Raw genomic sequence first — 14,681 nt, 5'->3', positions numbered from 1 at the left:
CTTAGATAAGAGACATTTCTCAAGCAAGAATTGTGTACTGTCTGGGAGTGGTCTGAGTGGAAAGTTAAACTGAAAATGTGTTGTTATTGGCAGAGAGGTTTGGAACTTTTTCTTATTGGTCTATTAACTGGGCAGGCCAAAACTCCATCCCACCAAAACAGGCTGAAATTTCAGCGGTCTTTTTAAACAGCTCTTACACTAAAAGAGCATTATCCTAATTTTCACAATATTATTCCAACCTCATTGTGGAAATATACACTGAGCAAACCAACCTTTAAGAACACCGTCCTAATATTGAGTTGCATCCCCCCTTTTGTCCTCAGAACAGCCTCAATTCGTTGGGACATGGATTCTGCAAGGTGTCGAAAGTGTTCCACAGGGATGCTGGCCCATGTTGACTCCAATGCTTCCCACAGTTGTGTCAAGTTGGTTGGATGTCCCTTTGCGTGGTGGACCATTCTTGATACACACTGGAAACTGTGAAAATCCAGCAGCATTGCAGTTCTTGACACCAACCGGTGCGCCTGGCACCTACTACCATACCCCGTTCACCCTCTGAATGGCACACATACATAATCCATGTCTCAACGCTTAAAAATCCTTCTTTAACCTGTCTCCTCCCCTTCATCTACACTGATTGAAGTGGATTTAACAAGTGACTTCAGTGAGGGATCAGAGCTTTCACCTGGATTCACCTGGTCAGTCTTTGCCACGGAAAGAGCAGGTGTTCCTAATGTTTTGTACACTGAGGTTATATAAAACACATGAAACTCATGTTTGTGACTGCACTGGGTCTCTCAGTAAGGACGGAGGAAAAAACATTGAGATGGAGCGAAATATAGCTCCTGCTAGCCGCATAAACCCTTATTCTCCAGACATATGAATGTTAAGTTTTCATTTCCTGTTTGGAACCCAGGAAGAGTCGCTGCTGCTTCGGCAGCGGCTAATTGGGGATCCTAATAAAATACTAAATATGAATGATGTCAGTCACAGGAAAAGAACACCAGCTTCCCGTGTCCTTCTCCCTTCCCCTGACCAGCTTATATGGGAGCTATGGAAGGTCTTTTACTGCCGTGCACTTCATTTCACTCTACTAAACACCTGGGACTCAACTGGATCCGACGCTCCTGGATTGTAAAAAGTATATTTACAGCCACTTATTTATCTCCCCGGTTCTCTTTTTGGCTTTCATAAATTCTCTCCTCCTCCTCCGACGAATGATTGATTGGAAATGCAACAGAGCCGACGTGGTCGTGGGGCAGGTGGGTAGAGAGGGACAAAACAATCACGAACCCAGATAATGGAGGGCGTCCTCTTAAAACATTATCCGTCCCCTAACTGTTTTAAGAAGTCTCTCTCTGATTTGAATGGTGATATTTTTGCTTCTTTTTGGACCTGATTGATATACACGGGCGTGTTGTTAAAACAATGAGGCTGCCAGCCAGGCAGCTCCAATGAGAAGGTGGGAAGACAGGTCATCGGTGTGGCCTGAAGGGGGCAGCACAAACAAGGGTGGGTTGATGCTCCATCACCAACTGAGCGAGAGGGCGGAGGGAAGTAGAGCGAGAGAGATAAAAAGAGAGCGAGGCAGCAGGAGGATTAATATATAAAGGTAATGTAACGAGAAGTTTTGGAGGAGGAGGATGAGTGCGGGTGGGGTGACGAGAAGATGGAGAGGAAGAAGGTGGACTAGCATGTATTACGCACACAACACGGAGTCAAAATGTGAGAGGCATCCTGTGGAGAGATTCCATACTCTTTCTCACCCGTGATGGGGGGGAGGGGAAGAAGCCCCGCCCATCACGCAGGTCAGTCGTTAATACCACTGCGTGACAGCAGCTCGCCACCTGCCTCGACCCCCTCCAGTCACACGCTGATGGAAGTCTTCCCGTCTCCTAATCTGCAACAACTTGGGTAATAGTGAGATGTTGCATAAACACACCCCTCCCTCACAGCATGGCCGGGCCATTTACATAAACAAGCAGAAGAAAAGCGATGCCATGCTTCCACAGGTAAATGTGGATAGATTACATTGCCGAGTGGTTTGCACAGCTTGACTTTAAAGATGGTCGATCAAACGCTCTGCTACCACCCTCCCTCCCTGTCCCGTTTCTCTGCCTGCGACCCTCCCCCCCGCGCCCGCTTTGGGGACACATTTCATGGGCGCGTGCGGCAGAGGCAAGAGTGGAAAGGAAAACTATCGGCGAGTCATTAACGGGGCCCACACCTCATGAAACATGAATTACATGAGCCGAGAAAGAGATAGCGACGCTTAATTAGAAATTATTCACTGTGTCGCAAGAACTGAGCGATAGCATTTCAACAGCCACACCCAAAAAAACTAATGTGACCTAAAATTACTTACAAAAAAACTGTCAATGCACATGTATCGTTTATCTATTTTCCCCCCCTGCTTAGGTCTATGACGTGAGAGAAATTAGTGATTGATTGGCTGTGGCTGACAGCATAGACTATACAGTAGACTAGAGCACGGGTTAACCCATTCAGCGCCTACCTTTTCCCTCATCCCGTAACTATACAGTGTCTCTCAAATTATTTAGGGCGGCCTCGTTGTCCCTGAGGACAGGAAGTCATTGACACCGAGGATCTGTCAATTACACCAACAGCTGGGAGGGACAGGTAAGCCCATCGCTTTCTTCCTCTCTCTCACTCTCTCCTTCTCTATATTCTTCCCTCTCTCTCCCTTTTCTCTGATTTAACGGCTACAGAGATGATATGACATCAACCCTCTTGATGGGAAATATCCTTGACACCCGTTGCTCATTTCAGCATCAGACCTAACATAGGCATACATTCCCCCATCCGCTTCCACCCATACTCGTCCTCTCCCCACTCTCTGACTTGTAAAATGGATCGCCCCGCCACCCCCCCCTCGTCCCTTTAGTCTGTAATGTCCTCCTAGAAGATCACACGATACTGCTATAATAATGCCAACCCCCCCCAGCCCAACATAATGGATGGCCCCACCCCCACCACTGCCACCCTCATCACCACATGTGAGTTGGCCCAAAAGGGGGTTGGCCTTGTGAAAATGTCAGGTGAATATCAGAGAGCATACTTAAGTGCCGGGTTTAAGGTCAGGGGGAGATTGGAGATGGAGCCTGACTAAATGTGTTAAGAGGCATGTATAAAGGCCATTACAGGACGGGTAAAGATGGAAGAGTCAAAGAAGGATTTATTTTCACCCCAAAAAAATCTTGTGGTGTAGACCAGGGGTTCCTCAACCTTTTGTGTTATTGTTTATTAAATACACCACTAACAGTCTTCATTTGAGCGACCTACGAACATTTTGTTGTTTTGAAACTAATTTCCTGCAAGTCTACGTAGCTTACCAAGACTATTGACATCTTTTAGATAGGCTTTTTAATAATAATAATAATGAATAGGGAAAATAGTCGAGACACGATTTCCCGAATATTAATCTGCATTTTTAAAAATTATTATTAGAATTTATATGAAACCTTAATTTATTTATACATATTCTTTTTTACAGAAAGTGAATAGATAAATAATAGTGACACTCACACGTTGCAAAACATTGCTTCCCAAGCTAAGTCCTGAGTTTAGAATGTTTAGTTCAGCTTCTGAATGTCATAGAGAAGAAGATATCGGGCATTTTGTTTCTAGGATAAAGCATCACGACAAAATGTGCCGTTATAGATTTGTTTAAACAATTGTGAATTTGTTTGGCCTGCATCGCAGAGCTTGACGCGTCACTACAGACCCGGGTTCGATCCCGGGCTATGTTGCAGCCGGCCGCGACCGGGAGACGCATGAGCCGTCGCACAATTGTCCCAGCGTCGTCTGGGTTAGGGGAGAGTTTGGCCGGCCGGGATGTCCTTGTCCCATCGTTCTCTAGCGACTCCTGTGGTGGGCCGGGCGTATGCACGCTGACACGGTCGCCAGGTGTACGGTGCATCCGGGTTAAGCGAGCAGTGTGTCAAGAAGCAGTGCGGCTTGGCAGGGTCATGTTTCGGAGGACGCATGGCTCTTGACCTTAGCCTCTCCCGAGTCCGTATGGGAGTTGCAGCGATGGGACAAGACTGTAACTACCAATTGGATACCACGAAATTGGGGCGAAAAAGGGGTAAAAACAAAAATGGTCCCATGACCCCCCCAGGAAACTTAGTTTGGGAACCCTGGTTTACAGTAATATGGATGCATGTTCATAAACATTATTTATTTATTTAACCTTTAACTAGGCAATTCAGTTAAGAACAAATTCTTATTTTATAATGACGGCCTACCCCGGCCAAACTTTTCCCTAACCCGGACGATGCTTAGTCATTCAATTCAATAAGTGAATGAGGGGAAAAACCAAGGTGTGTTATTTACATAGATATAACCCTAACTCTAACCCTGTACTGTAAAATACTATAATAGCAATAGTTGTTTAATACAACATCATTAAAGGTGAAAAAAACCCAACATGCGCTATTAACATAATACATCAAGACTAATGCTAATGCACTCTATGGAATTGTAGGCTAATATATGTTTACTTCACCATGTTGCATTGAATAAAGTTTATTCAATTCAAAATACATTTCAAAATGTTGCTTATCACAGTGTTCATGGCAACTGAACGCATACATTGGAGGGAAAAGAATGGACATATCAATCCCAGATTTCCCAAAGACTGCAAAATGAGGACACACTCATGTCACAGCTAAGAGACGGAGAGGGTGGCTTGCTCCATTAAGGCTAGACCAAATGTCCATGATGTTATTGAGAAATAATCACCAAGAAATAATCACCTCTGATTTTGAGAAACACTGATGATGTATGAGTCATTATAAACTGGGTGGTTCGAGCCCTGAATGCTGATTGGCTGACCGTCGTGGTATATCAGACCGTATATCACACGTATGACAAAACAATTATTTTTACTGCTCTAATTACGTTGGTAACCAGTTGATAATATAATGGGCTCCCGAGTGGCGCAGCGGTCTAAGGCACTGCATCTCAGTGCAAGAGGCGTCACTACAGTCCTTTGTTCGATTCCAGGCTGTATCACATCTGGCTGTGATTGGGAGTCCCATAGGGCGACGCACAAATGGCCCAGCGACGCCCGGGTAGGCCGTCATTGTAAATAAGAAATTGTTCTTAATTAACCGACTTGCCTAGTTAAATAAAGGTTAAATAAAAAATATATAGAATACAGACCAACCTTAGATAGCATCATGCCTATATACTGTACATGTGAGTGCACCTAAGGCTAAAGATCAATAGCGTTTCTGTATGTCACTCATTTCGCAGGGCTTCAGTATAAGTTGTTAAACACTGAGTGCACAAAACAATAAGAACACCTGCTCTTTCCATGACAGACTGACCAGGTGAATCCAGATGAAAGGTATGATCCCTTATTGATGTCACTTTTTAAATACACTTCAAATCAGAGTAGATGAATTGGAGGAGACAGGGATTTTGAAGCCTTGAGACAATTGAGATATGGATGGCGTATGTGTGCCATTCAGAGGGTGAATGGTCAAGACAAAAGATTTAAGTACCTTTTGAACGGGGCATGGTAACTAGACACAACTCTGGTAAGCATTGGAGTCAACATGGGCCAGCATCCCTGTGGAAGGCTTTCGACACCTTGTAGTGTCTATGCCCTGACAAATTGAGGTTGTTCACTCGATGTACATTGCATTGGAATTTTCCCATTAAGAGCATTAAGGCTGTGGCCAAGCTGTTAGTGCCGCTGTCAAGGCCTCACCTGCTCTTAAGATGCTGGATGCTGCCCAGACACTTGAACTGTCCATTCACCATGATGGCCATGCGCGTGCACAGGGCCTCACACTCCTCCATGCTGTAAGAGACAAAGGGAGAGAGGTAGAGAGAGAGAAAGGTTCAATTGTGTACTATATGGCACCATTTTTCTACTCTACACAAACGTTAAGTCAAAAGACTTGCAGAAACAAAACAAGTCAGTAAGATTATTTTTCTGGTTTGGTTGTTCTCCATCCCATGCTGCTTTATTCAATTGACACCCAATGTCCTTTCTGTACCCATAGGGCTGACTAGTAACATGCCATATGTGACCCGTTTCAGGAAGCTAGGTGTATGTCGCATGTCACTACTTCACAGGAACGTCTTTTTTTCATTTTTATCATCCAAATAAGTTTTTATGTTGTTGGTAGAAATGCCTTCTGGAACATGTGACCTTTCCTGTGCCTTAATAACAAACTTGTATTCCATCTGTAAATACTAATACAATTGTTAAATTACAAGCCTAGCTGGTTTAGCCAGGAAAAAGGAGGAACCTTCCTGCTAGCCATGATTGGCTGAGATATTGGATAGGCTGGACATGCCAGGAGATGAGTTTGGATTGGTCTGCCATGTCGCATACTTCTGTCTATAACATGAGCTGCTCAGTTTGTGTTGATAATCCTTTCTACCGCAGATTTTTTTAATAGATATAAAGTTAGCCATCGAGAACTACAAAAGTTTTACAACTTTTCTCAACATCTTTGATGCCCTGAATTTAGCAGGCGCTCTCGACAGATCAATTGGAAAAAGTTGTGGTGGGCTACTTTCTGCACATGCCACGGTCAATGTGAACAGGAGTGACTTGACAACGCTGGCCAAACAAGATGCAGCTACAAACCAAAATGGAGTTAAATGGTTCCAGTCTGCCGTGAAGCGTTCATCCATGTATACAGGTAAGAGTCCAACTACATTTTCAGATATTATACGTTTCTAATTTTGTCAGAATGTTGTCTTCATTGCAAGTTAAAGTGTACTGTTGCTGGCTCACTAGCTAACATTATGTGTATGATCTGTGTAGTAATTTTATTCGAATCAGAAAACCATTTGCATTGCTAGTTATAGCCTAATGTTAGCTAGCTAGCTACCATTGAACCTAGTTGGTTAGCTTTAGCTACCTACAGATTCATACTATAGCTATGACAATCCATTTGTATTGGTAGTAGTATGAGTTGGGATCATGCCAGTTCAATGTTTAGCTAGCTAGCTACATGTCTAAAGAAAAGACTCCAATTCGCAAGATGATTACATGACCCATCAAGTTAGCCAGGTGTGTCTGGGGGTGATTACGGCCATCTAAAGTATTTCATGAACATGTGTACATGTCTAGACAATAGTGACCCATCCACTTAGCTAGATGTGGCTGCGGGGTGGTTATAGCATTTTTTCACATAACCCATTAATTTAGACAAGTGTGTCTGGGTAAGCATTGTCTAATAATTATACAATATTTATATCTGGACACACTGTTTTTGATATTGCTACTATAATATGCAAGTAACCGTTTCACTATACCGTCGAAACCTACTGCATCCTGTGCATGTGACAAATCAACTTAGAATTTATTTGAATAGTGTGTGTTTACCAGAGAAGAACAACACTGTGAAGAACAACACGACCTGTACAAAAGTCAGGTTACGATATAGGCCAAAGACTAAAGTGTATTTTTACCTAGAGTTTTTCCTAATTGTAGGGTACTACTTTTACCACTTTTAGTCTTGAAATCTTTGGTTGTTTACTACACTACTCACTCTTTTTAGCACATGGCCTCACATGAATCCTTAAAGAGATGGGTGGGGCTAAGGCTTAAGAGGATGTGAACGATGCTGAATGGGTGTAGACAAAAAAAGAGCTCTCCAGTAGGTGTACCAAAACATTCAAGGGCCATTTCATCAAAAGTGTGGTTACAAGTTTATCAACTTTCAATTTCTTATTGTTCCTCAAATGCAGAGTATGATATACCATCTCTGAGTCTCTACTTTTATCCAATATAAAAAACACCGGTATAATGTTGCTACATAGGACCGAATCCAGGTGGTGGGTCGCACATACTGTTCCTGTAGGCCCATAGCAATGCCTAAGAACATTCCAAACAATTGAGTCATCTGTGGGAAAGTGTGTTTGAGAATGCTGACTGCCTAATCAAGGCTTATTTGTTTATATATTGTACATATTTCCATGAAAGTTATCAGAATAAAGTCGACTGTATTCCACACAGTAAGAAGGATCTTATTGGAATACACTGCCCGTAAAATTCATGACCAATATTCAAGTTCTGTCACATCTGGCCTGTCTTTGAAATATGCATGCTGCATCCACATTTCGTCAGCTTTGTGGTAAATACTGCAGCAAATGGACAACTTTTAGCTGAATAATTATTTTAGCTGGGATTCGCTTCACGCTGTTAGTTCGGAGGCGGGGGGGGGGACATGAGATGAGGGTGTAATTTTTCATGCCTGGTTCAGGTCCAGAGAGCAGGATGGTTGGCTCCCGGGCTCTGGTGATCATTTTAGGACATCTCCTTTGACAGCCCTAGCTTAATTAGAGGGAGCGGAGTCGAACATCTGTACATTTTTGTTTTGTGTTTCAGCTGCCATTTTGGATGCAGCCCGATTCATTTCTTGCTGAGGGATGGAGCAATTAGTATTATGATAATGTAAAACCTGGCAAATGCTCCACTTGACCAACAAAAGCACCTGGTTGCAATATGGACGATTGGACGCAACAGCTGTGTACCAGCTATCACTAATACAACAAATGTATTTTGTTTCTCAGAAAAATAACACAATATGGAATGGTGATAATGGATTCACAAACTAAACTGTACACAACGTTTTTCGTATCACCCGCTTCCATAAGAAGTTAAAGATTTAAAAACAATATTGCAGTTTGGAGAGAGAACACAATGGAGTCATGAATAAACATGAGTGTAGTGAAGTACTATCCTTCTCGTTGTTTGTTTTTATTTCCTGGATTTCTTAGTTTGAGTTACAGTGTGTCGTATTGGTAATTGCACCATTATCCACTCCACCTGGCCCATTCACTATAATTGTGTATACATACATTTGCACATATTAACTCTGAACTCAGATCCCAGAGCTTTAAAGGACCAACATATGAACTTTAAGGAAATTTTTATTTCCTCATGGTTTTTGAATGACACTGCTTAGAAATGCCTGAATTACTTTAGTACTGCTTTGTTAACTTATCATAATCCAAAAAAAACATACGTTGCAAGGACATGAATAAAGGTTGTATTGCTAATGTTTTAATAATGTTTTCAAACTTGCGAACCAGAACCAATTGTAAAACAGGAAGTTGCAAATTAGAGTCACACTCCCAAATCTAACTTGAGAGGTGCCTTAAAACAGTAAGAGAACATACCTGTGTGATGTTAGGATGACTGAGCGTCCCTCTTTGATGACACTCAGGATGCAGTCCCACAGGAAGCGTCTGGCTTTGGGGTCCATCCCTGTCGTTGGCTCATCCTACAGTAACGGGCCAAAAAGCGTTCCGTCAACGTTTGACCTCCATTATGTTCTACGTTATCCCAATGTTATCACATCATTTCACATCTCTACTCTTATTCTCCATTCAAATGATCTCAATCTTACTTAAATGTTCCAGATCCATAGACAGATGTTCTAAGCTTAAAAGGATTGTCCATTAAAAAATATATATTTTGGTATTTTGTTCATTAGTCTATTAGTACAATCCCAAACAATATTCAAATATTTATTTTGAGTGAATTATCCCTTTAAATGCTAAATCTGTAATATTTTATTTTAGTCAATAGTGATTGTGATTAATAATATAAAATTGATTCTTAATGGCATGGTCAGGCTGTTGAAATTACAGATTGGGCCTTTAACCCTCAGAATGTGTTCCAAAGGTCTCATATCCCTATAGCCCCAAACTTTGACATCTCACAGCATTATGCTGCTGACACTAGACTGATATGCCCCTTCCAGTTGGAAGAGGACTACATTTAGACATGAAAGCACACTTAATGTTTCAAAGGCTTCTGCTACCAACACTAACCAGTGGAATCAAAGCAGTGTAGAGGAGCTTTGGAATTGAGGAAGCTACATGGGGAGAGCCGAGGGCATCAAGCACTTTTAGACCCAGCCAAACAAAATCCCAGGGGACTTCTCTCTTACAGACATTGTGAATGCAATATGCGCGGGCGCACACACTTTCTCATTCCCCATTCCCTTTCTCTCTCCCCGGGCTAGTCTGTCCATGGACGATTAGAGAGAGACAGGACTCAGTCCATTGCCTGTGCTCCAGCCTCGCTCCTACACTGCCAGAATCCCCCAAATCCCACCAGGGATCTCCATCACCATGCTGACGGTGTCCCAGTGCAAAGCCGACATGGAGGTGCCTTAAGGCAACCAAGCAAGACTCAGTGTTCTACCTGCCACACAAATGGAAACTCACTCTAACACTACATTATCCGTCTGTCTCAAAGTTACGAGCCAGGGCTACCAAACAACTGCAAGTGAACTATCTGTCTGAATGAACACTAGCATCTGCACTGTGTTGGAATACGAAATAGAGGATATTGTGTAGGTAGGTAAGCTACATGATGTACATACATTACCAGTCAAAAGTTTGGACACACCTACGCATTCCAGGGTTTTTCTTTATTTGTACTATTTTCTACATTGTAGAATAATAGTGAAGACATCAAAACTATGAAATAACACATATGGAATCATGTAGTAACCAAAAAAGTGTTAAACAAATCATTTGTTTTGTTGAGATTCTTCAAAGCAGCCACTCTTCGGCTTGATGACAGCTTTGCACACTCTTGGCATTCTCTCAACCTGCTTCATGAAGTAGTCACCTGAAATGCATTTCAATTAACAGGTGTGCCTTGTTAAAAGTTAATTTGTGGAATTTCTTCCTCCTTAATGTGTTTGAGCCAATCACTTGTGTTGTCCATATTATGGCAAGAACAGCTCAAATAAGCAAAGAGAAACAACAGTCCATCATTACTTTAAGACATGAAGGTCAGTCAATACGGAACATTTTAAAAACTTTAAAAGGGTCTTTAAGTGCAGTTGCAAAAACCATCAACCGCTATGATGAAACTAGCTCTCATGAGGACAGCCACAGGAAAGGAAGATGCAGCGGTACCTCTGCTGCAGAGGATAAGTTCATTAGAGTTACCAGCCTCAGATTGTAGCCCAAATAAATGTTTCTCGGAGTTCAAGTAACAGACATCTCAACATCAACTGTTCAGAGGAGACTGCATGAATCAGGACTTCATGGTCGAATTGCCACAAAGAAACCACTACTAAAGGACACCAATAAGAAGAAAAGATTTGCTTGGGCCAAGAAACACAAGCAGTGATCATTAGACTGGCGGGAATCTGTCCTTTGGTCTGATGAGTCCAAATTTGAGATTTTTGTTCCAACCGCTGTGTCTTGTGAGATGCAGAGTAAGTGAAAGTATGATCTCCGCAAGTGTGGTTCCCACCGTGAAGCATGGAGGTGGTGGTGTGATGGTGTGGGGTGCTTGCTGGTGACACTGTCTGTGATTTATTTAGAATTCAAGGCACACTTAACCAGCATGGCTACCACAGCATTCTGCAGAGATACGCCATCCGATCTGGTTTGCGCTCATTTGTTTTTCAACAGGACATTGACCCAAAACACACCTCCAGGCTGTGTAAGGGCTATTTGACTAAGAAGGAGAGTAAAAGAGTGCTGCATCAGATGACCTGGCCTCCACAATCATCCAACCTCAACCCAAATGAGATGGTTTGGGATGAGTTGGACCGCAGAGTGAAGGAAAAGCAGCCAACAAAAGCTCTGCATATGTGGGAACTCCTTCAAGACTGTTGGAAAAGCATTCCTCATGAAGCTGGTTGAGAAAATGACAAGAGTGTGCAAAGCTGTCATCAAGGAAAAGGGTGGCTACTTCAAAGAATCTAAAATATCTTTGATTTATTTAACACTTTTTTGGTTACTACATGATTCCATGAGTTATTTCATAGTTTTGATGTCTTCACTAGTATTCTACAATGTAGAAAAACCCTTGAATGAGCAGGTGTGTCCAAACTTTTGACTAGTACTGTACGTATAACATTAAACAGCATTACAGATAGTGAAGGGACCTGACTGATTTCCTGTGTCATGACTGACTGACTTGCTGAATTCATTAATTAATTAATGGGTGGGTCGGATGGATGGATGAATTAATTCATAGTTTAGTGGTATAACAGTAAACATTACATTTGCCTAATCAGGCGTGTGGTCGCAATATTTTAGTGATTGTATTTTCATGGAATCAGTAAGATTTTTAAGTGACTTGTCAGGTCCCAAAGTTGGTCCCTCCTAATGAGGCTATGCCATTATAATACTTTTTCAACCCTCTCCATGGCCAGCCTGCTTTACATAATAAGGTAAGGAACACACTTTAATTAAGATGCCATTTTCTTTCTGTGAGAAACGCTTAGCTAGCATATAGCCACGACTCTCCCTGTTCAAATCAATCCCAGTATAAGGCTTTAATTCCTGCAAACAGCATTACGTATGCTTTAAATTTCCAAACGAGATTGGGTGGACTCTGAAAAATTAATTAAAACGTGACCGGATGGCGACCAGACTGAAATACAGCCCCTTTTTTTTCATCTACTAGTAATTGACTTATAATCCTCAAGGAAATTCATTAACACTTTCTAAGTTGTATCCAGGATTTGTTATGTTGTCAAGCAGGCATACATCCTCTAATTGGTTCTCTCTCCTCTTTGCTGTACAAGGAACCAAAGTGGAATCCAATCTAGTCTTAGTTGGCTAAAGCATTTTCGAGTTCAAAAGTGATATTTTTGCACCCCGAAAAAAGATGAAGAAAATGTTTAATACATTTTTTTCTGCCCTCACTGAAAGTTTAATCACTGCTCAGGACAAACTTCAGTAACATAAATTGAACCATAAAATTGGATGTGATCTGTAAAATATCTTATTAAAGTGTTAATACAGCTAGTAGGCATTTATCATAGAGCCATATCAATAGTGTCATATCAATGATCTCAAAAGGTGTTCATAACATTGTCATAGGGCAATAATAAGGCTGTGTTTTGGACTGAGCCAATCATCTTACCAGGAAGACCACAGGAGGACAGCCAATCAAAGCCATGGCGGTGGAGAGCTTGCGTTTGTTCCCTCCACTGTAGGTACCGGCTGACTTGTTTGAGTATTTGACCAGGCCTAGCTTCTGGATGCCCCACTCTGCCACCTAATAACAAAAACACAACCGAGAAAACATTTAAATATATAATTACAAATTGTATTTCTGTGACAGTAGCACAACAATCCACTTTGGTTTGGGCTGTCTAGTGCTGGCATTCTGCTCTCACACCCTCCCTCCCTTCCTTTCCCCTGGCATGAGACATATGCATGCATGATGGTTGGCATCGCCACAGGACCTTTTTCAAGGCTGATATCCTGCACTGTGGGTTTCTGGGCCACATCACAAGCTAAAAAATAGCACTAGCCAGCAGGAACTTAACCTGTATTCATCCCCCTAGCGATTCTCCAATCCCTATCCTCAGGTACCCCCAACCAAATGTATTGTATGCAGGCATGTTTTCATTCCAACCATCCAGACATTCATTTACTCCCTATATTGACATGTTGGTGGACTAATGATGTGGAAATGACACCAGCTCCCCGGGGCTCTCCCTGGAGCCAAAATGGCCACCACAAAGCACAACTCAGCAGACCCAACGGAACAGAGCCCAGAGAAACTGGGTCCCTTGGCCTAGTAGTGTGAGATCAAAGGCCTGGGCGCCTGGGCCTGAGGCTGAGGCCACTGGCAAGTTGACCAGCCAACTTTCTTTTGATCTTATTGTTGCTGAGGGGGCCGTGGAGAAACTGGGGGCCCATGGTGGGGCGGCCACACTGCTAAGCATGCTGGTGAATAATGTAAAGGAATTACCCGTGGCCAGCTCCTCTAACCAGAACCTTTTGTATTACATAGGTCTTCTACTTCAGAGGTTACTCATCACTTTGACCAAGTGCAGTGTGCTGTCTATGTTTGCACTTTCTTTTACGGTTGGAAGTGCAGGTATTGTATGTGGGGGAAGAAATGTCTGAAAGGACATGAAGTTCTTTGTTCTCGTCCGTCATCATGACAACTGTATGACCATAGAAATCAAATGGTGTTGCGTCATACAGGAATAGGAAATGATATCATTCAGGTCAGACAAGGGGAAATATTACCATGGGGACTTCTTCCTCCGGTACGCCTCGTAGTCTGGCGTAGAACTCCAGGTGCTCTCGTCCGGTGAGAAGGTCATTGAGGGCGTCAAACTGCGGGCAGTAGCCCATGTTCTGGTGAACGTCCCTCATCTCTGTCCGTATGCTGTGAGGAGCATCATGGAACATATATTCAGACACATACTGTAATGATTAGGATAACTCGTCAACATCATCGACATTGTCAACAATAACACAATGTTCATGATGAAGATAGTGATAATGAAGATGAGTGATCCAACTGTCGTCACCATCATCCCTATTCAGTAGGTACTGTCTTCCATCCACCAACTGATTCAAATAATTCCCCTTTTCAAAAACAACACCTGGGTGATACTGTCATTTTCAGAGAGAAAATATTACCATTATACTACATTTACATTTTAGAAATCAATGTGGTTTTCTGGAGGTCAAAGAAGCACAGCGTGTATGACAAGTGCTCTGTATCGTCTCACAGAGGCTGTGTGAAAAGGAGAGGCCCTCACGGAACACGTTGATCCATTACCAGAATAAATATCACCACTTGGTTAAGAAAACTCTCCCCTTTCCACACGTTGTCTGGAGCCAAACATGAGGAACAACACAGAAGTTTAATTTGCATTATGTATTCTTGGGCCCAGGTG

The 14,681-nt window shown here is 42.5% G+C and overlaps 1 protein-coding gene across 1 annotated transcript in view; it reads right to left on the bottom strand.

Annotated features, from left to right (window-relative positions):
* The window catches only part of LOC120030237 (phospholipid-transporting ATPase ABCA1-like), a 218,291-nt gene that overhangs the window by 18,036 nt on the left and 185,574 nt on the right, over positions 1-14,681 (bottom strand). Inside the window, exons 42-45 of the mRNA XM_038975583.1 lie at positions 14,023-14,164; positions 12,902-13,036; positions 9,175-9,278; positions 5,741-5,833 (exon numbers count right to left, since the gene is read on the bottom strand). Coding sequence (XP_038831511.1) covers positions 5,741-5,833; positions 9,175-9,278; positions 12,902-13,036; positions 14,023-14,164 — 474 coding nt within the window. The remainder of the gene's footprint in view (positions 1-5,740; positions 5,834-9,174; positions 9,279-12,901; positions 13,037-14,022; positions 14,165-14,681) is intronic.

The sequence above is a fragment of the Salvelinus namaycush genome, chromosome 36, assembly GCF_016432855.1.
Source record: "Salvelinus namaycush isolate Seneca chromosome 36, SaNama_1.0, whole genome shotgun sequence".
Taxonomy (NCBI): domain Eukaryota; kingdom Metazoa; phylum Chordata; class Actinopteri; order Salmoniformes; family Salmonidae; genus Salvelinus; species Salvelinus namaycush.
Note: the sequence above shows the minus strand (reverse complement) of the source record. Positions and strands in the feature narration are given on the sequence as shown.